This window comes from Ornithodoros turicata, chromosome 2, assembly GCF_037126465.1.
Source record: "Ornithodoros turicata isolate Travis chromosome 2, ASM3712646v1, whole genome shotgun sequence".
Lineage (NCBI taxonomy): Eukaryota > Metazoa > Arthropoda > Arachnida > Ixodida > Argasidae > Ornithodoros > Ornithodoros turicata.
The window spans coordinates 98,751,974-98,777,666 of record NC_088202.1 but is presented as its reverse complement, the minus strand read 5'-3'; the positions used below and the strand labels follow the sequence as shown (position 1 = coordinate 98,777,666).

Genomic DNA, 25,693 nt, shown 5'->3' with positions numbered 1-25,693 from the left:
CTTCGCATCCATGGAGCGAGAAGGACGTGGATAGATAACGCCCACGGTGCGTACTGGATGGGCAGCGTTCTTCGCCAATATTCATCACAACACATGGCGCTTTGACAAGAGTACTGCACAAACTCTTTCTTGTGGTCATGGACCTTCCATGGTTAAATTATTCGGACATTCGATTGTTCTTGAGCTTCAGTTCCTTGCGTGCTCATGTTATCCGACAACACGAGATGCGAAGAAACACACAGAAACAGGACTTACCTGGAGATGTAGAGGCGCATGTCTTGTCCTGAACTGAAAGACAAGGTCAGCTTTATTTTTATTCGTCTTGTGTTATCATGCAAACGAAGAAACAAAAAATGCTGTCCGTCAAGCTTGTGGCACGCACAAATTTGTAATATGATACAGAGTGGAGCAGCCGGAACTGATCAACTGCCTACAAGTTTCATATATCCATTATGGTAGTATATTGGAAATGCTCTCTGGCATACTGTATTTTCCGCGTGATTCGAGTTCCGGGTTGTTATACAACATCTCGTAGCATCGGCCGGTTGAGAATTCACAAAGATAGTCTGAAAAAGCCCAAACATCCTACAAATTTTATTGCAAATGTTGCCGATGTGTGTATTCCATCAGAAGCCAGAATTGGCTCCTAGGGCCCTGTATTTTGTTCTCCCATGTCTGTGTTAGCTATTACGCAAGAATATGGAAACGGACGGTTTTTGTTTCTCCTAGACGATAAATGTATTGCTTTCATTTGCTAATTGCTGCATCATTAACTGTATTGCAGCTAGCATTATAACACCAACATTTTCTCCGTCCCTTTCACAGGAGTGCGTGAAGGTGTAGAGCGTGCTAGTTGGGATTGAACACGTGAACGCCTCCGTGTGTTTGTCGTCCTTGTCCCTCCGCGTTCTTGATTCCTTGTCCCTCTGCGTAATTCTACACCCTGACGACTGAACGTGAGCGCGGGTAAGTAAATTCGTACCCGCACCGCACCCGCTGATGTGCCACCCGCGCACCCGTGCTACCCGTGGGTGCCGTGGTACACCCGCATTTTACACCGCAAAAAGCCAGGTACCTGAATTTTCTCTTGCAAAATAGCAAACCTGCGAAACGAATAAAAAAGAAGCGAGAGAGAGATAGAGACCGATATCATTCTGAATGACTGTTAGCTCTGAGCGTTGTTACGTTATTTTAGACTCTGCCTGGGAAAACGACTGATGTGGTAACAGCTAGTGCAATCTGACCCCGATATTGTGAGATGATCAGCTCGCCTGTTGCGGGATAGAGTTCAGTTGAAAGCAACCAGAGGAATTTCCACGAGCGCGTGCTTTTTCGCTTAACGTCCGATATCGAATACACAGGTGCGTTTTTGAAGTGTGTTTCTCGGTGAAAAGCGTGGAAAATACCAAAATTAATTAGTAAGTTAGGGTGGCGAAAGTTTAATTTAGTGAATGCGGGTAATGCGGGTTTACCCGCACTACCCGCGGACGCCCGCGGGTACACCCATATATTAGCCGCAACCCGGAGCGACACCTAATTTTTTCACGCACCGTAGCAAAATTACGCTGGTATACCCGTACCCGCCCGTACCCGTATGTCACGAAACGTTCACCGGGAATAGGCCAACAGCTTGTGCGCGTCTTGCCGCGAAATAGACAGCACGTAAGTTCAAGGAGATGAACGGATCGGTTTATAAGACACCGTTCAACAAGAAAGCTGCAAAATGCAGTGATGGCAATATGGACCTTTATGGCGATGTATCAGCGGTACGAGCATTAGGTAGATCACCATCGAGTATCTCCCATCATGCCTCATAGTATACCGTATTATCATATATTATCTCAGCATTTAAATAAGAAGTGGTCTAAAAATGTACACTGGTGCGGGTCCACGATACTCTGCATGAAACCACACAGCCTAACGTGGCATGTCCGGATCCAAATCAAAGCTAAACAAACGCTGGCACGCGCTTTCATAAGATGCTCTGCAGACTCACCGCGTAAAATGTTTCTATTAAATTCGCAGTCAATTATTTTAAATTCAATGTTATTTTGCCGGAAGGCGTGACGTCACTTCCAGTAGCTGCCGCTTTCGTTTTCTCCACGCAACCAAGACATCGATTCGAAACAAATTTTGCCGATTACGTTTTACCACCTCTCAAACAGTCCTGAGTCACATTTATCACACATTTGTGAAGCACGCCAAGGTGGGGTAGCTCATGCTTACGTCATCATGAATCCGAAACCGGGTGCGGACATGCCGTTCATATGTGTCCTGTTTATCCATATAACTACGAAATTCTGCATACCGGGCATCTACGCGTAACTTGCGGTCGGCATCTCCAGACTGTCCTTTTAAACGATCGCAACTCTCCGTCGACTCAAGTAGGATTTCTGCCTCACTCACCGTCCAGACACGTCATGACTTTGGTACGTACGTCTACTACTTCTTTTAATCACTGAAGGAGTGTTCAGGAAGTGAGAAATAATTTAGCAGTAATGACAGGGTCATCGTGCTTTTGTGCACGTGGTTTGTAAAAGCGAGCGAATATCATCTCTGAGAATTGAAAGATAAGTACACTCCACTGCACAAGTGGAACATGTTGAAGGTGGTTATATTGAAAAAATAGCACGCAAAAAAGAGTTTGATTGTGCAAGGAATAAAACTGATAATTTTGCAGATATGACGATCGTAAAAAACGGCACCCTCCCCCCAAAATAACCTCTGGTCTACCACTGAATCGCATGCGCGCACGCAGAATGCGCATTTTTGCGACACTCATGATTCCAGGGATATTTATTGCGAAGATGAGCGTTGACTTTGTACACGATGCAAACTTTGATGTTCCGCGAACCCAGACACTGAGAATGCCTCTGGAGGTTGTTTGTACAGGAAATAACTTATGTGATACGATACGAAGCGGCGAAGTTGTAGAAATGCTTGCCGTTGATGACACACATGCATACAAATGAGCTTCCTGTTTCACAGCGTTTCGCAACGCTCGACGAAGAATACTGTCTCTTGCATTGCTCCTCCAACGCGAATGGTATTGCTGTGCGCAAACATGGCTGTGCCTGAATGGTCCCGTCCACCTCAGGTAGACTTTGGTATTTTCCAGGAACATGTTCGGGACTCTTGGCGATTTCGGCCTATGAGAGATCCACGCAAGCTGAAATTAAGAACAAAAGTGCATAGTCAAAACCCAGTGATTGTGTCTAAAAATAAAAGAAAATGTTGTGGGAATGTGGCAGTTCGTGAGATATACTGTATGCCCTAGTGTTAGACCATTGCTTTCTGTACATTTCGGATCTCCTGTTTTCTGTCTGTGCGCGTGTGTGTTTTGAAAGCATACAATGATTCATAACATGATCATGAATTATGAACACTTAATACTTGCTATCAGTAATGAATGCTTCATATGAACTGTTAATTAATTCATTAGTCATATGCGAGCAGTTAATACCGTAAACCGTTACTCGTGTCATGAGGTCATCTGAGCCCGGTCATCTCTTTTGTGGACCAATAGTGACTAGCATCAAGGTTTCATGGCTATTGCAAACCAACACTTATGTGGTATACCCGTATACCAATAAGCCGCGTTGTCTCTATTTCAAGTCCGTTATGTTGATTATCGCGTGTCAGGTACTTATTCGAAATTGACACGCATGGTATTTCGCCTTTGGTGCAAACCGCAGGAGAGACACTTGTCGGTAGATTCATGATGACGCGCTGATACTTTCAATTTTAGCCTTTTGTGGTCTTCTTTCTGGGACACCTTGTATACATGCGAAGTACGAGCTCTGTTAAACGGCAGAAGCCTCTTGGGTTTCGTGCTCATGTTTAGATGTAAATAAGAGCGAATACCAAATAGGTACGCAGACGCTGGCATCCAGGAAGAACTGAGAAAGGAAAAGGTAACTGACACTCTTCACGTGCTACATCCGTTTGTTTGTACTGGTTATTTTACGCTTCTGTCTCCTGCGCACTGGCTAAACACTTCGTTGAGCAAGAGCGTTAATGGACAATGTGGAGATTCCACACACGGAAGAATGACACCTGAAGAGACATTATGTGGAACGGTTCGAAGCAGACGGAGCTCAATGAAAAGTAAAGTGAATTCAGAAATAAATCATGCAGCAGAAGATCCGTTCCTGTTGGTTGATATTGTCCTATAGTGATCTGTTCCTGTGCCCAACTGTCCATAATTCAACCAATTGGAATTCGCCGCCTTATGCAATGGGCAGCGAACACTTTAATACAAGTGTTCAATTGCTGAATGGAACACTTGAGACTTTCCTGCAGGTAAATAAAGACATGTAAGTGAGGACACTGAGAACTTCAGGGAGTATAGGGATATCTGTTCAGCAGTAACATTACCAAGACACTGAGCATTGCTCGAGACCATATACTTCATCTGATGGTGAAAGGGAGGCCCCATCATTTTAGCGCTTCAAATCTGCGCTCAACTCAATAATGCATATTGTAGCGACGACGATCACTGCAGAGGCGTGTCAAGCGCATTCTCATTCTGTGATTAAACCATTGCCATCACGACGCTGTGCTGCCCGTAACATTTGGTGGAGGTGTTAGCTCGATCTTCTCAACCCCCATACAATCTTCTCCACGGCTTATCCACGCTTCAACCAACGACTACGCCGCCTTCAGCCTGAGTTCACCATGGCCGGTGACAACGACCATCAGGGCATCCCCACTGACTGACCTGTCGTCAACAGTGTGGCATACAATACACCCGGAGCAGACTCTTCCTTCTGCTACTACCTTCGGCGGGATCGCGAGGCTTCAACCTTTTCCTGTAGACGAGGGGACGATTCTATCTAACATGGACTCACGAATACCAACGAGTGAGTGACGTAAACGGGTGGGACGATTCATTTCGACTGGTAAACGTAATATTTTATTGATCTGGTACTGCAAATATTTGGTTTGAGAACCACGAAGACTCCATACAGTCGTGGGACATGTGCAAGGTGATAGCTATTTTTGGAAACAGTTATTACCAGAAGAAAGCAATTGAGATTATCCTAGCTTCTCCGGCACAAGTAGCTAACGAAACCTGCACCGACCATATCTAGAATGTCCTGAAGCTGTGCCGGATTGTGAACCCGGAAATGTCGGAAGACGAAAAAGTTGGGCACCTCCTAAAGGTATCGCCGAGGATGTGTTCAACGTCGTAACGCTTCGTAATGCCACTTCTGTCAGTGACCTTGTGGCTGAAACACGCAAGTTCGAGACGCTCCGCCGCGACCGTGTTGTACCACATCACATCCAACAGCTACCAAACGTCGTGCCCACTGTAGCTGCGATACATGGCACATCGGAGGATTTTCAGACCTTAATTCGCCGCATCATCAATGACGAAATACAAGCAGCCCCGAAGGACACCATACCTCGTGCTCAACAAGCAGCAACTGCATACAACATTGTTCAGGACGAAACATTTGGGGGAGATGCTGGCTCGCCCCGACGGAACTGCTGCTGCCGTGGCCATCGACACCCCAGTCTCGACCTGCCCACGCGAGACGACTCGAGACTCAGACCCGAGATGACTCGACGATGATGGCGCGCGCGACGGCTCGGCGCTGGCCCTCCGAACACCGTCCTTTTACAGACAGCACAGCGTCCCCCATCGCCCCATCGTCCACATCGTTGTCCAACATCATTCTTTGCCCTGTCCATCATCGTCCACGTCGCCACCATCCTTCACCCCGCCAGCATCCACGTCGTTGACGTCACCCTTCACCACTGTCTCTTGACCGGGGGCTCACGCCTCCGGATGGGGGCAATGTAGCGACGGCGATGTATCATCGTAATGTCGTAATAATTTTTAATACGTAAAAAATAAGCTGCCGACAGTGCTGTGTTCAAGCACAGTTCGTTTGTGTGTTGCAAGTTCGTTTGTGTGTTGCCTTAATTACATGGTTCCGCGTTTTCGGCATTTGCCAAAAAAATGCCGAAAAGTACCTGCCGAATATTTTTGGAAATTCGGCATGTTGCAAAAAACTCCGAATTATGCTCTTGCATATGGTGCTACGTTCCGAAAATGCCGGTACCCGATTGCACTTTTATTCTTCCGGGCCATCACATTTTCGCTTTTCCTTCGCCTCGTTTCCATGTGGAATGCGGGGAATGCAGCCCTGCGGAGCTGCTAGCATCTAGTTCAGGGAAAACCTTCCTCTGTAACATTTTGATGAGTTGGTCTAGAGGGATCAAGCAGACGTGGAACACAGAAAATGAAATTCTTTGCGTTCTTAATGTCCTACATAGCTGCTCTTCCTCCAAAATCATTCTCCCTAGTGATTATAGCTGCCAATTTTTCGGCATCTATATTTGGCGCGAACATTTTAAAATGCCGAAAATATTCGAATTCGACAACACAAATAAATGTCGAAAAACACCCGCCGAATCGAATAAATGCCGAAAACGAAGAACACTAGTCATAATATTGTTTATGAACGCTTGAAAATTAGCTGCCAAGTGCGCGGAACTTGTAACGATGTATCATCATCGTAATATGGTACTGTTGTTTCTCGACACTTCTAATTTAGCTGCGGAGCTTGCGGAACTTTTAACGATATATCATTGTAATAGCCGTAATATTGTTTTTAGATACTTCTAAGTTCGTTGCCGAGTGTATGCAGTTTGTATGACGATGTATCATCGTGATATCGTTATATTCTTTCTTAGCACTTTAAGTGCTGCCGACTGTGTCGAACTTGTAAGACGAAGTATCATCGTAATATTGCTTCTGTACACTTCCAAAGTACCTGCAGAGTGTGCGGAACTTGTATGGCGATGTATCATCGTTTTATTGTTTCTGTACACTTCTAAGGTACCTGCCGAGTGTGCGGAACTCGTATGGGGATGTATCTTCGTAATATTGTTTCTGTACACTTCTAAAGTATCCGCCGAGTGTGCGGAACTTGTATGGCGATATATCATCGTAATATTGTTTCTGCACACTTCTAAAGTACCCGCCGAGTGTGGTGAAATTGTATGGCGATATATCATCGTGATATTGTTTCTGTACACTTCTAAAGTACCTGCAGAGTGTGCGGAACTCGTATGGGGATGTATCATCGTAATATTGTTTCTGTACACTTCTAAAGTATCCGCCGAGTGTGCGGAACTTGTATGGCGATATATCATCGTAATATTGTTTCTGCACACTTCTAAAGTACCCGCCGAGTGTGGTGAACTTGTATGGCGATGTATCATCGTGATATTCTTTCTGTACACTTCTAAAGTACCCGCCGAGTGTGCGGAACTTGTATGGCGAAGTATCATGGTAATATTATTTCTGTAGGCTTCTAAAGTACCTGCCGAGTGTGCGTAACTTGTATGGCGATGTATCATCGTAATTGTTTCTGTACACTTCTAAAGTACCTGCCCAGTGTGCGTAACTTGTATGGCGATGTATCATCGTAATATTGTTTCTGTACACTTCTAAAGTACCTGCCGAGTGTGCGGAGCTTGTATGGCGATGTATCATCGTAGTATTGTTTCTGTACACTTCTCAAGTACCCGCCGAGTGTGCGCAACTTGTACGGCGATGTATCATGGTAATATTATTTCTGTACACTTCTAAAGTATCCGCCGAGTGTGCGTAACTTGTATGGCGATATATCATCGTAATATTGCTTCTGCACACTTCTAAAGTACCCGCCGAGTATGGTGAACTTGTATGGCGATGTATCATCGTAATATTGTTTCTGTACACTTCTAAAGTACCTGCAGAGTGTGCGGAACTCGTATGGGGATGTGTCATCGTAATATTGTTTCTGTACACTTCTAAAGTATCCGCCGAGTGTGCCGAACTTGTATGGCGATATATCATCGTAATATTGTTTCTGCACACTTCTAAAGTACCCGCCGAGTGTGGTGAACTTGTATGGCGATGTATCATCGTGATATTCTTTCTGTACACTTCTAAAGTACCCGCCGAGTGTGCGGAACTTGTATGGCGAAGTATCATGGTAATATTATTTCTGTAGGCTTCTAAAGTACCTGCCGAGTGTGTGCAACTTGTATGGCGATGTATCATCGTAATTGTTTCTGTACACTTCTAAAGTACCTGCCGAGTGTGCGTAACTTGTATGGCGATGTATCATCGTAATTGTTTCTGTACACTTCTAAAGTACCTGCCGAGTGTGCGTAACTTGTATGGCGATGTATCATCGTAATATTGTTTCTGTACACTTCTAAAGTACCTGCCGAGTGTGCGGAACTTGTATGGCGATGTATCATCGTAATATTGTTTCTGTACACTTCTAAAGTGCCTGCCGAGTGTGCGGAACATGTAATGCGATGTACCATCGTAATATTCTTTCTGTGCACTTCTAAATTAGCTGCCGACAAAGTGGAACTTGTATGGCGGTGTATCATCGTAATATTGTTTCTGTACACTTCTAAAGTGCCTGCCGAGTGTGTGGAACATGTATGGCAATGTACCGTCGTAATATTGTTTCTGTACACTTCTAAAGTACCTGTCGAGTGTGCAGAACATGTATGGCGATGTACCATCGTAATATTGTTTCTATGCACTTCTAAATTAGCTGCCGACAATGTGGAACTTGCATGGCGATGTATGATCGTAATATTGTTTCTGTACACTTCTAAAGTGCCTGCCGAGTGTGTGGAACATGTATGGCAATGTACCATCGCAATATTGTTTCTGTACACTTCTAAAGTACCTGCCGAGTGTGCGGAACTTGTATGGCGATGTACCATCGTAGTATTGTTTCTATACACTTCTAAAGTGCCTGCCGAGTGTGCGGAACTTGTATGGCGATGTATCATCGTAATATTGTTTCTGTACACTTCTAAAGTACCCGCCGAGTGTGCGTAACTTGTATGGCGATGTATCATCGTAATATTGTTTTTGTACACTTCTAAAGTACCTGTCGAGTGTGCGCAACTTGTATGGCGATGTATCATCGTAATATTGTTTCTGTACACTTCTAAAGTACCTGCCGAGTGTGCGGAACTTGTATGGCGATGTATCATCGTAGTATTATTTCTGTACACTTCTAAAGTGCCTGCCGAGTGTGCGGAACTTGTATGGCGATGTATCATCGTAATATTGTTTCTGTCCACTTCTAAAGTACCTGCCGAGTGTGCGGAACTTGTATGGCGATGTATCATCGTAGTATTGTTTCTGTACACTTCTATAGTACCCGCCGAGTGTGCGCAACTTGTATGGCGAAGTATCATCGTAATATTGTTTCTGTACACTTCTAAAGTACCTGCCGAGTGTGCGGAACTCGTATGGGGATGTATCATCGTAATATTGTTTCTGTACACTTCTAAGGTATCCGCCGAGTGTGCGGAACTTGTATGGCGATATATCATCGTAATATTGTTCCTGCACACTTCTAAAGTACCCGCCGAGTGTGGGGAACTTGTATGGCGATGTATTATTGTGATATTGTTTCTGTACACTTCTAAAGTACCCCCCGAGTGTGCGGAACTTGTATGCCGATGTATCATCGTAATGTTGTTTCTGTACACTTCTAAAGTACCTGCCGAGTGTGCGTAACTTGTACGGCGATGTATCATCGTAATATTGTTTCTGTACACTTCTTAAGTACCTGCCGAGTGTGCGGAACTTGTATGGCGATGTATCATCGTAGTATTATTTCTGTACACTTCTAAAGTGCCTGCCGAGTGTGCGGAACTTGTATGGCGATGTATCATCGTAATATTGTTTCTGTACACTTCTAAAGTACCTGCCGAGTGTGCGTAACTTGTATGGCGATGTATCATCGTAATATTGTTTCTGTGCACTTCTAAAGTACCTGCCGAGTGTGCGGAACTTGTATGGCGATGTATCATCGTAGTATTGTTTCTGTACACTTCTATAGTACCCGCCGAGTGTGCGCAACTTGTATGGCGAAGTATCATCGTAATATTGTTTCTGTACACTTCTAAAGTACCTGCCGAGTGTGCGGAACTCGTATGGTGATGTATCATCGTAATATTGTTTCTATACACTTCTAAGGTATCCACCGAGTGTGCGGAACTTGTATGGCGATATATCATCGTAATATTGTTTCTGCACACTTCTAAAGTGCCTGCCGAGTGTGCGGAACTTGTATGGCGATGTACCATCGTAGTATTGTTTCTATACACTTCTAAAGTGCCTGCCGAGTGTGCGGAACTTGTATGGCGATGTATCATCGTAATATCGTTTCTGTACACTTCTAAAGTACCTGCCGAGTGTGCGTAACTTGTATGGCGACATATCATCGTAATATTGTTTCTGTACACTTCTAAAGTACCTGCCGAGTGTGCGCAACTTGTATGGCGATGTATCATCGTAATATTGTTTCTGTACACTTCTAAAGTACCTGCCGAGTGTGCGGAACTTGTATGGCGATGTATCATTGTAATATTGTTTCTGTACACTTCTAAAGTACCTGCCGAGTGTGCGGAACTTGTATAGCGATGTATCATCGTAATACTGTTTCTGGACACTTCTAAAGTGCCTGCCGAGTGTGCGGAACATGTATGGCGATGTATCATTGTAATATTGTTTCTGTACACTTCTAAAGTGCCTGCCGAGTGTGCGGAACATGTATGGCGATGTACCATCGTAATATTGTTTCTGTACACTTCTAAAGTACCTGCCGAGTGTGCGGAACTTGTATAGCGATGTATCATCGTAATACTGTTTCTGGACACTTCTAAAGTGGCTGCCGAGTGTGCGGAACATGTATGACGATGTACCATCGTAATATTGTTTCTGTGCACTTCTAAATTAGCTGCCGACAATGTGGAACTTGTATGGCGATGTATCATCGTAATATTGTTTCTGTACAATTCTAAAGTGCTTGCCGAGTGTGCGGAACGTGTATGGCGATGTACCATCGTAATATTGTTTCTGTGCACTTCTAAATTGGCTGCCGACAATGTGGAACTTGTATGGCGATGTATCATCGTAATATTGTTTCTGTACAATTCTAAAGTGCTTGCCGAGTGTGCGGAACGTGTATGGCGATGTACCATCGTAATATTGTTTCTGTGCACTTCTAAATTGGCTGCCGACAATGTGGAACTTGTATGGCGATGTATCGTCGTAATATTGTTTCTGTGCACTTCTAAATTAGCTGCCGACAATGTGGAACTTGTATGGCGATGTATCATCGTAATATCGTTTCTGTACACTTCTAAAGTACCTGGCGAGTGTGTGGAACATGTATGGCAATGTACCATCGTAATATTGTTTCTGTACACTTCTAAAGTACCTGCCGAGTGTGCGGAACTTGTATGGCGATGTATCATCGTAATATTGTTTCTGTACACTTCTAAAGTGCCTGCCGAGTGTGCGGAACATGTATGGCGATGTACCATCGTAATATTGTTTCTGTGCACTTCTAAATTAGCTGCCGAGTGTGCGGAACTTGTATGGCGATGTATCATCGTAATATTGTTTCTGTACACTTCTAAAGTGCCTGCCGAGTGTGCGGAACTTGTATGGCGATGTATCATCGTAATATTGTTTCTGTACACTTCTAAAGTGCCTGCCGAGTGTGCGGAACTTGTATGGCGATGTATCATTGTAATATTATTTCTGTGCACTTCTAAATTAGCTGCCGACAATGTGGAACTTGTATGGCGATGTATCATCGTAATATTGTTTCTGTACAATTCTAAAGTGCTTGCCGAGTGTGCGGAACGTGTATGGCGATGTACCATCGTAATATTGTTTCTGTGCACTTCTAAATTGGCTGCCGACAATGTGGAACTTGTATGGCGATGTATCGTCGTAATATTGTTTCTGTGCACTTCTAAATTAGCTGCCGACAATGTGGAACTTGTATGGCGATGTATCATCGTAATATCGTTTCTGTACACTTCTAAAGTACCTGGCGAGTGTGTGGAACATGTATGGCAATGTACCATCGTAATATTGTTTCTGTACACTTCTAAAGTACCTGCCGAGTGTGCGTAACTTGTATGGCGACATATCATCGTAATATCGTTTCTGTACACTTCTAAAGTACCTGCCGAGTGTGCGTAACTTGTACGGCGATGTATCATCGTAATATTGTTTCTGTACACTTCTTAAGTACCTGCCGAGTGTGCGGAACTTGTATGGCGATGTATCATCGTAGTATTATTTCTGTACACTTCTAAAGTGCCTGCCGAGTGTGCGGAACTTGTATGGCGATGTATCATCGTAATATTGTTTCTGTACACTTCTAAAGTACCTGCCGAGTGTGCGTAACTTGTATGGCGATGTATCATCGTAATATTGTTTCTGTGCACTTCTAAAGTACCTGCCGAGTGTGCGGAACTTGTATGGCGATGTATCATCGTAGTATTGTTTCTGTACACTTCTATAGTACCCGCCGAGTGTGCGCAACTTGTATGGCGAAGTATCATCGTAATATTGTTTCTGTACACTTCTAAAGTACCTGCCGAGTGTGCGGAACTCGTATGGTGATGTATCATCGTAATATTGTTTCTGTACACTTCTAAGGTATCCGCCGAGTGTGCGGAACTTGTATGGCGATATATCATCGTAATATTGTTTCTGCACACTTCTAAAGTACCTGCCGAGTGTGCGTAACTTGTATGGCGATGTATCATCGTAATATTGTTTCTGTACACTTCTAAAGTACCTGTCGAGTGTGCGCAACTTGTATGGCGATATATCATCGTAATATTGTTTCTGCACACTTCTAAAGTACCCGCCGAGTGTGGGGAACTTGTATGGCGATGTATCATTGTGATATTGTTTCTGTACACTTCTAAAGTACCCCCCGAGTGTGCGGAACTTGTATGCCGATGTATCATCGTACTATTATTTCTGTAGACTTCTAAAGTACCTGCCGAGTGTGCGAAACTTGTATGGCGATGAACCATCGTAATTGTTTCTGTACACTTCTAAAGTACCTGCCGAGTGTGCGTAACTTGTATGGCGATGTATCATCGTAGTATTGTTTCTGTACACTTCTATAGTACCCGCCGAGTGTGCGCAACTTGTATGGCGAGGTATCATCGTAATATTGTTTCTGTACACTTCTAAAGTACCTGCCGAGTGTGCGGAACTCGTATGGGGATGTATCATCGTAATATTGTTTCTGTACACTTCTAAGGTATCCGCCGAGTGTGCGGAACTTGTATGGCGATGTATCATCGTAATATTGTTTCTGCACACTTCTAAAGTACCTGCCGAGTGTGCGCAACTTGTATGGCGATGTATCATCGTAATATTGTTTCTGTACACTTCTAAAGTGCCTGCCGAGTGTGCGGAGCTTGTATGGCGATGTATCATCGTAATATTGTTTCTGTACACTTCTAAAGTACCTGCCGAGTGTGCGTAACTTGTATGGCGATCTATCATCGTAATATTGTTTCTGTACACTTCTAAAGTACCCGCCGAGTGTGCGCAACTTGTATGGCGATGTATCATCGTAATATTGTGTCTGTACACTTCTAACGTACCTGCCGAGTGTGCGGAGCTTGTGTGGCGATGTATCATCGTAATATTGTTTCTGTACACTTCTAAAGTACCCGCCGAGTGTGCGGAACATGTATGGCAATGTACCGTCGTAATATTGTTTCTGTACACTTCTAAAGTACCTGTCGAGTGTGCGGAACATGTATGGCGATGTACCATCGTAATATTGCTTCTGTGCACTTCTAAAGTGCCTGGCGAGTGTGTGGAACATGTATGGCAATGTACCATCGTAATATTGTTTCTGTACACTTCTAAAGTACCTGCCGAGTGTGCGGAACTTGTATGGCGATGTACCATCGTAGTATTGTTTCTATACACTTCTAAAGTGCCTGCCGGGTGTGCGGAACTTGTATGGCGATGTATCATCGTAATATCGTTTCTGTACACTTCTAAAGTACCTGCCGAGTGTGCGTAACTTGTATGGCGACATATCATCGTAATATTGTTTCTGTACACTTCTAAAGTACCTGCCGAGTGTGCGCAACTTGTATGGCGATGTATCATCGTAATATTGTTTCTGTACACTTCTAAAGTACCTGCCGAGTGTGCGGAACTTGTATGGCGATGTATCATTGTAATATTGTTTCTGTACACTTCTAAAGTGCCTGCCGAGTGTGCGGAACATGTATGGCGATGTACCATCGTAATATTGTTTCTGTACACTTCTAAAGTACCTGCCGAGTGTGCGGAACTTGTATAGCGATGTATCATCGTAATACTGTTTCTGGACACTTCTAAAGTGCCTGCCGAGTGTGCGGAACATGTATGGCGATGTATCATTGTAATATTGTTTCTGTACACTTCTAAAGTGCCTGTCGAGTGTGCGGAACATGTATGGCGATGTACCATCGTAATATTGTTTCTGTACACTTCTAAAGTACCTGCCGAGTGTGCGGAACTTGTATAGCGATGTATCATCGTAATACTGTTTCTGGACACTTCTAAAGTGCCTGCCGAGTGTGCGGAACATGTATGACGATGTACCATCGTAATATTGTTTCTGTGCACTTCTAAATTAGCTGCCGAGTGTGCGGAACTTGTATGGCGATGTATCATCGTAATATTGTTTCTGTACACTTCTAAAGTGCCTGCCGAGTGTGCGGAACATGTATGGCGATGTACCATCGTAATATTGTTTCTGTGCACTTCTAAATTAGCTGCCGAGTGTGCGGAACTTGTATGGCGATGTATCATCGTAATATTGTTTCTGTACACTTCTAAAGTGCCTGCCGAGTGTGCGGAACTTGTATGGCGATGTATCATCGTAATATTGTTTCTGTACACTTCTAAAGTGCCTGCCGAGTGTGCGGAACTTGTATGGCGATGTATCATTGTAATATTATTTCTGTGCACTTCTAAATTAGCTGCCGACAATGTGGAACTTGTATGGCGATGTATCATCGTAATATTGTTTCTGTACAATTCTAAAGTGCTTGCCGAGTGTGCGGAACGTGTATGGCGATGTACCATCGTAATATTGTTTCTGTGCACTTCTAAATTGGCTGCCGACAATGTGGAACTTGTATGGCGGTGTATCGTCGTAATATTGTTTCTGTGCACTTCTAAATTAGCTGCCGACAATGTGGAACTTGTATGGCGATGTATCATCGTAATATCGTTTCTGTACACTTCTAAAGTACCTGCCGAGTGTGCGTAACTTGTATGGCGACGTATGATCGTAATATTGTTTCTGTAACTTCTAAAGTACCTGCCGAGTGTGCGGAACTTGTATGGCGATGTATCATCGTAATATTGTTTCTGTACAATTCTAAAGTGCCTGCCGAGTGTGCGGAACTTGTATGGCGATGTATCATCGTAATATTGTTTCTGTACACTTCTAAAGTGCCTGCCGAGTGTGCGGAACATGTATGGCGATGTACCATCGTAATATTGTTTGTGTGCACTTCTAAATTAGCTGCCGACAATGTGGAACTTGTGTGGGGTGTATAGCTCCTCTCATCCTTAATAATAAACATGAGCTGTACCATCGTAATATTTGGGAGTTTAGGAGTACGTAGAAGTTTCACGATAACGTTTCCGAAAACATGATAAGCCATTGAACATAGAAAGTGAAATGCAAGCGAGCTGGTGAAAACAGACGTTGGCAACATGTCCCTGAGCTTGGCACAAGGACAAAAGTCTTTTGTCTCTTTTTGTCCTTCCCCTCAGCTCAGGGACATGTTGTCAAAGTCAATGATAAGCCAATTGCCGGATTCGGCTGGTGTGGGTGACGTCATGTTGCTGATATCTGATTGACTAACAGCGGTACAGAGTCGGAATCGGAGGGCGCTTTCGATTCTCTGAAACACCCTATAGTATTTCTGAACTAGCTTGCGTCATCACTCGACTTGACGCCACACGGTCCCGTTGGCATATTTTCGTCCATAATCCCAGCCATGTGTCAATCATGTCAAGCAATATGTCAATGAGTTCGTACAGCCGAAGTCGTTTTCATACAGCGCAGCGTAGTGTGCTGGTGGTTATGGTGGTGGCGGTGAAAGGGCTTGCCGTTGTCGGCCTCACAGGGGTGGACAACGTCACGACTCACGCCCTGGGGGAATGTGTGTCCTGGACCGACTTCTAAGGGAACTGTGCCGACATATGTCTGAAAGCGTCTCAGGAAAACCTAGGAAAAACCCCAAACAGCACAGCCGGCACCGGGATTCGAACCCGGGTACCTCCCAGACTCGACGTGACTGTGAGGTACCCGGGTTCGAATCCCGGTAGTGTGCCGGTGTGGCTGAGCGTAGAAACGAACGAAGGGCGAAGGGAACGACCAGTGAACACGGCGCACGTTGGATCGAAACGACCAGTATAACATGCACGCTCGATCCAGCGCAACTTTTTCTGCGCTACATCGACCAGAGGAATTCGACAATAGAGTGTCCTTATATGCGCACCAAGAATTATGCGTTTCTGGTGTTCGTAAGTGCACGTTGTTTTCGTGTCCTAAAGTGGAAGTAAACGGACTTGTTTTACTCCAGTTTTGTGTTGGCAACGTTGCATCCTGTTAAATGTCACGTAACTCATTCCCACATGAAATCCTCAACGAGAAATGCCCTTCTTTTCTAAATACTTTTTGCCGCACATTGCGACATAACAAGAGGGACATGTCTTTCATCTTTTCTGTGTGGTTTCGCATTTGCGTAAACAACAATACCTTTATACACGCTTTCTAAGCGCCGTACCACATCAGGACTTCACGATGTATTTCTTCCAAAAGTGGCAGTGGCTCTTGTGTAATCCTTTTCCAATGCGGTACTGCTTGGGGTTTAGCTCCAGGTGGACATCATTGTCCTCAGTGAACCGCGGCCACGTAAGGCCATTCACAGCAGGGGGCTTCCTGAAAGTGAGACGAGTGAGTGAAGTCATTATCACAGCAATTGCCCCTAGTGACCGTTGCTCGGAAGAATTAAAGGTACTATAAAGCAGTCGAGGTGCAACCTGATGGTTTGTGTGCCCTGAATTGTGTACGTCCTCAGGAGTTAAATGCCGCAAAATTTTCTCACGTAGACGTTATAGCTCCCGAAAAAATGCAAATTTAAATCTACTGACAACACTGTGGCGAAGCAGACCGACGAAACGCTAACTCCGCCAAGTACGGCGGCGAAAATGTCTCATGCGCACGACTCTGGGCCAAACAGAGCGACGTACGATAGCAGCGCCACGGTGCTGAAACAAGGCCCAGGTATAGATGTTTAGCTACGGAGTGCAAGATTCGTCTTTTGTGTATTTGCTTTCACACGAATTACATTTTCTCAAAAGGTAGTATTTGCAAATCCCAACAGGAAAGCCATCTGTTTATCGGTCTCCTTGTTTACAGGGTTGCTTGACAAATTGAGGACTTCTTCCCACCAGGCGTCGCCCCGATATTCTTGACTGCGTTTTTATTTACCAATTAAAAATACTTAGAGTAAACTCCTGCGCATATTACTTGTTGTGCTGAACCTTTGAGTCTAGCACTCTCACGTCATGCTGATTGCATAGGTTCCACCTCGACTGCTTTATAGTACCTTTTAACGTTTTGTAGGAGATGTTACGGTTTACTGGATTACGTTTTGACGAAAAACAAGGAGCGCGTTTTAGAGAAGTGAGGGCACGTTTCAGAAACGCCTATTTAGTGAATGGGGTTACTTTCTTTGTTCAGTATATACGTGGTGGGCAGGTGAAAAGGGAGAGACAAATGGTTATTCATTTCATTATAACTTCAAAACTTGAAGATAATAACACTCAATTCATTTTCAGCAAGTTTGCTCTGTAAAGCGAAGAATGTTTCAGTGTCAGCAACTATCCTTGGTGAAGGAGAGTCAAGGGTTCAATTGAAGTTGAGGGGCCGCTGATCTCGGATCAAATGTTAATCGGGGTTGGTGAAACTGGCCCTAAGACATGTGAGTGCACGATCATTCAACAAATGAATAAAAAGTGGAGTAGCTTCTACTTGATCCAACTCAAAAGGCATATGCTTTTCTGATATTGTGGCCTAGCTTATACGTTTTACTTCGTCAGAACTCTGACTTTTTTATATCCAGGGTTGGAAATTGTGGACAATTTTTCCGTCGCAAAGGAATAAAAAACGGACATAAATCGTTTCTCTTTCGGATTTTCTGTTTTCCGTTTTCTTTTTTTATCTCTAAATACGACTCTTAAGCTGTCGACAAACAACACTGAAAGTTTCATCCATGATAATCAGGAACCTTGGCTGCGGCTGCCTTGCCTTTCAGTTGGGAGCCTGCTTTGTTAGCTATTGTAAAGGAAAGAAAGAAGAATGGAATTCGGTACGTAAAATAAATAATAATTCTGTCTTTATTATCTCAAGATTTAATGATTACAGGTTTTTCAATAGGAAGTTAGACATTTGCCCGCGAGACAGAAATTCAAACGATGATATATGTCATTAGAAAAAAAAAAAAAAAAAAAGAAGGAGAAGTAATCTATCTCGTAGATAATCAGCAAAAGAGCAATAACTTGGATGAAACACATAAGGGTACAGAAACACTTGTTTATGTTTGTCGATGCTCTTCCCTAAGAGCCCTTAGATTGTGCTGAAATAAATGAACAAATAAAACATCAATTGTGAATGGTGCCCTAAAACCTGCAATTTGTGGGGGGATCTCTTTCTACACGTGTCTTGTCTTCCGTGGGTTTGATGTGTACATACACGTACATGCATGTATACATAAAACACACGCAAGGATATTCATGTGCAGATTTAGTGGGGGGTCTATTTATTTTCGCAGGAAGGGTCAGCCGGAAAGGACGGCTTGATATTCCTTAGATTTAGTGCTTAGTGTTATCTCCTTGTGTTTGTAGAGGAGTTTTATATAAGAGCCCGAATAAGTTATAATAAGACCTGATCTGGATGGTAACTATTAGGAACCTAACGTGAGGACACTGATATCTTTCTCTGTAACCCCCCACAACTGTAGAAAATACCACGACCATCGTCATAACCACACCCATAATCACACCCACCATCTGTAACAGAACCAGCACCAGAATATCTTCTCATATTTTCATACTTAATCCTGATTCCACAGACGTCAGAAAAGGAGTGAACAAATATTGCAGGCACTTCGTGTTTCATCTCTAGGATAGTATTTGTTTTTCTGCATCACTTCTTAACTTGGTGACAGGATATTCCTAAACCGCACACTTTCTGATGCACGGCGTTTCTAAAGAAACGGCGGGAAAATATTAATAGGTCGCGCACGTGAATGTGTACTAAGTAAGTATGCGAATGACAGCATTGCACCATAATCATTGCGCGTGATACTCAGAAACCGATACAGCCTCCTCTCATGAAGTGTTCACTGGCTCAAATTTCACATGCAGGCTTAGCATAGAGCCGAAACGCGTTCACTAGAGCGTGACATGTCTTTTTCTCTCTCTCTCACTTTTGTGTGCCTAAAACGTTATTCCCTAAAACGTACAATAATGCAGGGCTTTATGGGGCAGCACAATTAGACTATCTACATCGCGTCTCTATCAATTTCGTAAACTATTTCTTATTCCCATTCGCGCAATCATATCCGACTTCACCCTTCCTTGTGGTGGATCCAGGCTGTTGCGTTTTTCTGTACGTATTTCTACCTGTCCAAATTGTTTTGTGTTTTGATCTCATACTTGCGTATTCTGCATCCTTTTTATGCGCTGTCCGCCTTCGTCATCGCACTAAACTCTAATGGCCGCTGATCTCGTCCACCTACGTATCGATGATGCTTCGCTCTGATACTTTAATGCATACGAGGTTTGCCGATGCTGCCATTAATGAGATAACCGTCATGGTTTACAATGTCGCGTTCCCCTTCTACTGCATAATTATCCATGCAGAGAAACGAGTGCGCCCCCCTGTAACCTGAATATAATGCTTCCTGATTCTCTTTCCCGAAGACGTGCGCCCTGAGGACTCCCACGTCGTCAACCCGGGAGCCCTCGCCGGGGAAGCCCGACCCGGAAGAGAAAATCACATGCACGGTGATATGCTGTAAGTAATCGTCGCGCTCACCTATTCTCGTTGCCGTTACACGCTTTTAAAACCAAGGTTCTAGTTTTGTGGCCCCAGCCACTTTTGAACTTGACGTCGTCAGCATGCAGGTCACAAGGTGTGGGAAACTTCCTTAAAGTTGGCTTGGCCTCCTCACACGCCGGTAGGTCATGCATGGCACTCACTTTCTACGCTGGAATCCCCCCAGCGGTGGAAGACGTCACGCCCCCATGGGCACAACGTGTGATATAGAACTGATGCAGTCAGCAGCAAGAAGATGTTGTTGATGAAGCACTAAATCAGGCTCATTCGAAGGGTATTTACATGCGACTATTTACTTTAGTAAAATGCATCGCTTCTTTTACGGTAATGTGAGGGTGCTGAATGGAGTGTTAGTAACATATCGTGCCCAGTCGTGAAGTTGAAGAGCCGTTAATTTTCGAACTGTTGCAGGTGTCAGCACGTTACGCATTACACAAAACTGGCGAGTCAGTCTTGTGAAGCATTTTGAATAATATGTATAATACCCTCAATATGTGACCCTTTCTCTTCTGCAGGAAACATTCATATGTTTCACAAATGCTACTCGAACACGTAACATTTCGCCGCCCTGAAGTGGATATCGGTGCGATCCTAACGGAGGTACTGAGGTCCTGTTTTTAGCAAATCCTAACTAGTAAACCTGTGTTTCGTTTTAGCTCTCCCTTCCCTTCATTAGCTATATCAATGTGGCATAACGTGTGCACTGGTAGAATTTCCAAATATTGAGCAATAGTGAACTTTTTGTTGCGCAATATTTGTAGTCCACGGTTTAATTGTTTTTCACGCCATCTTGTAACATTCGCTTTTATCGACGCATCATCTCCCTTTCCATTCCATCGCACCAATGATTACGGTAATAAACGCCATGACCTAGTCTCGGCCTGACGTCACGCCTCAGGTCAAGTGACGCCTGTAGACCAGCTTGATTTCCGGATATCTGCAACTTCCCAAGTCTAACAAATATAAAAACGGCCGCTCTACACTCCTAGTATGAAGCTCGAGCATCTTGCAGCACTTCGTACGATTGCGTACAACGGTTGTTAGCTATGTCTTTCCCCACAGGGGTACACAAACATTACTTCAATTGCGTCGTTGCTTACTTTTCGGCTGTCACTCATGTAGGCCTTTTTCGCTTTGTCGACGATTAGAAGTGCACTCGACATCATTTCGCGGAGGCAACCACTCCCATCTTGCATGGCTATATTGTTTCTACTATTTGAATGATGATGTTTACAAAGTGCTCTTTTTTAAGCTCCAAACGGTGCCCAGTGGGCGTAACTTCCGGCATTTTTGAAAGCCCTACTCGGAGACCCCTCGAAAGTGCATCTAAAAAGTGTTCAAATAAGAATGAAGAAGCAAACAAAGGAGAGCGCTCTTAAAAATAGATCAGAAATGGTCGCGGCTGTCTTATGCCGCTATCATACTATCTACAAGTACAGGGGCGAAGTTATTTCCACCATTTCCAGTCGGCGACATGTCAACTGAAGCTTTTTCTGACGTAAGGAGAACTGCCACGCATCCTTGTCTAGCTAGTAACTGTTACGATCGCAATCGAGTTTTCCATCAGTAATTCGCTAGAGGCTCGACAGTAACCGATCACGTATACGAGATCGCGTACCGATCACGTACGAGATAAAACGGAACAATGGGCACATTTTAATAGACCGTTGGTATAACGTTACCGTGAAGTTATCGTGCCTGTCGGAACCAATGGCACCCTGCGTGACTCAGAATCGTGTTCATTGATTGGATGCGGTACGTTGAAGGCCACGCTATCAGCAGTCTACTAAACCTCTCTGACATTTCCAATTCAGCGTCCGCACACAGTTGCCAATAAACAGAGACACTTACCCAGTTTTTGAAAATGTTAACCAAATATCCATCATTGTTCGAGAGAACTCGACCTCCTGGTTGGTGAACTGTTCGGGAAACCTTACTGGAAGACCGAAGATGAACTCCACTTCGTCAAAGTGGGCCGTTCCCAGCCACTCTGCCCAATAACTATTACTTGGGCGGTGCGTGTAGTAGTAGAAGTACACACTGTTGTTGAATTTGGAGTACGCTTCGGCGTAGTACTTGGTTGGACAAATCTGAAGATAATCTCCGATCGCGTCGTAAAATGTTTGTCGCACCGTGTCGAAATCAGCATCCTTGAGGTTCTTATAATAATGGTCGCGGATGTCCCTGGTGCCTTGCCTGATCAGGTACTGAAAGAAAAATATCGTGTAGAACGCTGCTTCATCCGTCGTGATATTTGGTGCGGCATCGTTCAGAAAAATTTGCGGCAGACTGTTGGCGACAAATATACTGCCTTCGTCCTTGTTTACCCCGAGGAGGACGCTGGAATCTTTGAATAGACCCTTTTTCAGCGCTTCCTGGGGGTTTATGGGGATAAATTCGTCGCCTAGACGTGGTTGGTACGTCAACATCCGTTTTCCAAGCACTTTCTCTCCCGTTCGGAACAGTGTCAACGCGTCTACATCTCTCAGACAACGAATTACAGCTTTAGGGTGCGACTCGAAATTGTGCGTGTCGTTGGAGCAGTGGAAAATATTGGCCAACTCGTCCGCTTTCTTAGGACCATCCTTTGTGTTGTCAGGCGTGTCCCACATGGGGCTTCCGCTTTGAAGAACCACCCGTTTCACCATATGCTTACTGAGGGGTGAAATGAGGTGCATTCCAGCCGACACTGCTCCAGCGCTTTCGCCGATCAGGACGATATGGTTGGGATCTCCCCCAAAGGCACGCGCATTCGTGTGTATCCACTTCAGAGCCATGTTCTGGTCAAAAAGTCCCATATTTCCAGGAGCTTCGTCGTTCCCGGCGTTGAGAAATCCGAGAGGTCCGAGGCGGTAGTTCATAGACGCCATGACCACATCACCGTAGGCTGCTAGCATCCTGCCGTCGTAGAACTCCCAGTCGGTGGAACCGATGTTAAACCCACCACCGTAGATAAAAATAAGCACAGGTTTCAGCGGGCACTTTGTCTGGTTGCAAGACGGAGCCCAAATGTTGAGGTGAAGACAGTCTTCACTATAGTCTCGTTTAGGTATCGCCCAATCCCACGTAGACGAATAAAAGACTTGATAACATGGAGGTCCCATTCGAGATGCATTGTACATCCCACTCCATGGGCGGACAGCTACTGGTTTCCTAAAGCGTAGATCTCCTATTGGTGGCTCTGCGAATGGTATTCCTAGGAACACGTCAAGCATTCTTCCATGGACGTCCATCTTAATGCCTTCGACAAGACCAGTGCTGGTCTGCACAAGAGGACCGCCACTTTCTGACGCCGTAGTTTGTAGAACACTGTCGTCTTTCATACTGTCCCCTCTGGTCGTTGTCTCGGGTAACGTCTGTGACGGCCAGAAGGACTGTGAAGATGAAGAATCGTGGCGAATATCTTGAAGTGATTCGTCAGCTTGCTGCTGAGGACGCCGAACGTTCACATCCACCTCGTCTTCAGGGGCAACCACGAGAAGAACCTCCTTGTCAGCTGTCGCGTTGACGCTGTTCACACTTAAGAGGACAATGTCATCGCTGTGCCTGATCCCCCTCCGAGGTGGCTCTTCTTCCACATCGCTACTGATCCTGGCAAACACCTCAGGTGGCAACCGGAGAATGCAGGTGGCGATGGAAATGGCGATGAGACCCACGAGACCCACAGCCAGGCATGCTAACCACGTTTTCATGTCTTGCCGTAGATGCTGCAAAGGAAAAGCAAACGCTCGTTTCAGGGTGGATCCCAACATCGTGGTTTCCGCGTGCATGGCTACGGAAGACTGTTACGAGAGTGATCCTCTCGTCACCAATGAGATTCAGGTTTCGTAAGGGCTTACGCATATTCCTGTCGGGAAACTGTGTCGCACCATGAGTGGGTGCTATTTGTAGGCGCTGAGATGGGAGTTTTAGAGCAGCCAAAATAGAAAGCTGTACTATATTCCCTGGTGTCGGTTCGTTTTTCTCTGCAATGGCGTAGCGGCTATCACGATACTTTACGATCAGTAAATGCAAAAAAGCATGCTTACTTACAGAAAACATACTTACTTACAGACTCATGACGAACTAAGAAAACATGGCTATAATTCCTTGATCCTCAGACGTAGTCAGATCGGCATGCAAATAGCATATTGTATACGACATTTTCTGTGTGCAACAGATATGGGGAACGTTACTTTTTCAGACGCCAATGCACCATGGTTTACACTTTTCTTTTTAGTTCAGCCATCACTGCTATGCGATGTTGATCAATTGTTCATCCGTACATGCCGGACATGGGCTGGACAACGCAACACATACTTGTGAAATAATTTACGACTGCACGTGTACTTTGGTCGTTCACCAAACGAAACAAGATGGGCAAAATTCGTTGAGCATACCATGATGGGTTACCTAGACACATACTACACTCTACTTCAACAACACAGAGTAACGGATCCAAAATGTCCTTTCATCGTCATTTGAATGCGAAAACGGACATGACCACACCTCCCCATTGTTCGGTTTCCGTCTCGTTCATACTGTCCTATACAGACGACCTGACTAATCATGCGTTCCAGGTGCTTCTACGAAGTGAATCGGACCGCGTGCATTACGTGTCTACTACTTCCGTGATCTCGCAGTGAAAGCCTTCTCGTTCGTTCTCGAGCATTCTCAGAGCCTCATCACACAGGACCTATGTATCAAGGGAAAGTAGCGTGACCGCTTTTATTGCAGCAACCTCCGTATGCTACTGCGTGGTCAAATCGTTGTACTTGGCTCTGTTATGATCTGTTAATGAGCACAAGGAACGCTCGGAGTACACTCACTTCCGGTGGTAAACAAGGTTAGGGGGCTACGTTTGTTTGCATCTCCAGCGCGCGTGTCACGTGCGCAGGGGGAACATTATCTGGTTCCTTCCGCTTCTTTCCAACCTAGATTGGCCTTTGCCCCTTTTCTCCCTTTGTCCACTACTCTGGCGAGTTCCGGTGTACAACAGCTGAGGTGAAGATTAATTGCTCTAAGGCAGGGCATACGTTGAGCACTGTTTCCACGAAGCATTTCCGCTACGCTCGACCGCACTCGAAGTCCAAACAATTTGAAACAATGTGGTGTGTTTGACTGTTTCATTAAAGAAAATGTGGGCGTTCTGGGAAACTCGGTTATCTGAGTTGGTCCTACGTTCCACAAGCTAGGGAGATGAGGTTCAGAAGAATATATTATTGCTCGATTGCCTATACTATATGGAGTCGTCCTGTTACGTATGTGTTCTGCCTCGTATAGTAATGGTCAGTTATCCTAGCCTATGGCGAATTCTGCTGGTCGTTTTAGTGCAGAAAAAGTTGCACTGGTGCGAGCGTGCATGTTTCACTTTTCGTTCCAGTGCATGTACAGGGCACCGACGTGCGGCATAAACGTCGACTAGTTTCTAGATAACAAATAAAAAGGGGCAAACACAGGTCATATAGTAACGTAGTATGCTTTACAACTTGCGTTCTCCAGCACGTCATGTCTGACATACTGGTCATGAAATAAAGCAACTCTACCCGGAAAGATATATCGTTACCCGAAATACCACCGTCTATTGAAGTCCCCTTCGGGGTTCCCATCTGTATCATACACGTCCAGTTCTAAACACCCGACGCATTGGCATCTCGGTGTTTCTCTCTCTCTCTCTCTCTCTCTCGACTTAATTACGTGGT

General features: G+C 44.7%; 2 protein-coding genes across 4 annotated transcripts in view; one reads left to right on the top strand and one right to left on the bottom strand.

Annotated features, from left to right (window-relative positions):
- The window catches only part of LOC135385826 (uncharacterized), a 109,955-nt gene that overhangs the window by 52,832 nt on the left and 31,430 nt on the right, over positions 1-25,693 (top strand). The window contains exon 1 of one of the 3 annotated variants that reach the window (XR_010420509.1): positions 20,268-20,286. The exons of the other annotated variants lie outside the window; for them this stretch is intronic. The gene's annotated coding sequence lies outside the window, so the exon portion shown is untranslated. Of the gene's footprint in view, positions 1-20,267; positions 20,287-25,693 lie in introns of those variants that run through there. 3 annotated transcript variants of the gene reach the window in all.
- Positions 2,781-23,707, bottom strand: LOC135385825 (acetylcholinesterase-1-like). The gene is made up of 3 exons (XM_064615358.1): positions 21,864-23,707; positions 16,647-16,829; positions 2,781-3,169 (listed from the first exon to the last, which is right to left on the bottom strand). The coding sequence occupies exons 1-2, from the start codon at positions 23,702-23,704 to the stop codon at positions 16,679-16,681; spliced, it is 1,992 nt and encodes a 663-aa protein (XP_064471428.1). The 5' UTR covers positions 23,705-23,707; the 3' UTR covers positions 2,781-3,169; positions 16,647-16,678.

Excerpts from the sequence above, each read along its gene's own strand:
- LOC135385825 (XM_064615358.1), bottom strand. The coding sequence starts at position 23,704 with ATGAAAACGTGGTTAGCATGCCTGGCTGTGGGTCTCGTGGGTCTCATC. Across the intron at positions 16,830-21,863 it reads TTAACATTTTCAAAAACTGG|GAAGCCCCCTGCTGTGAATG; the intron begins GTAAGTGTCTCT and ends TCTCACTTTCAG.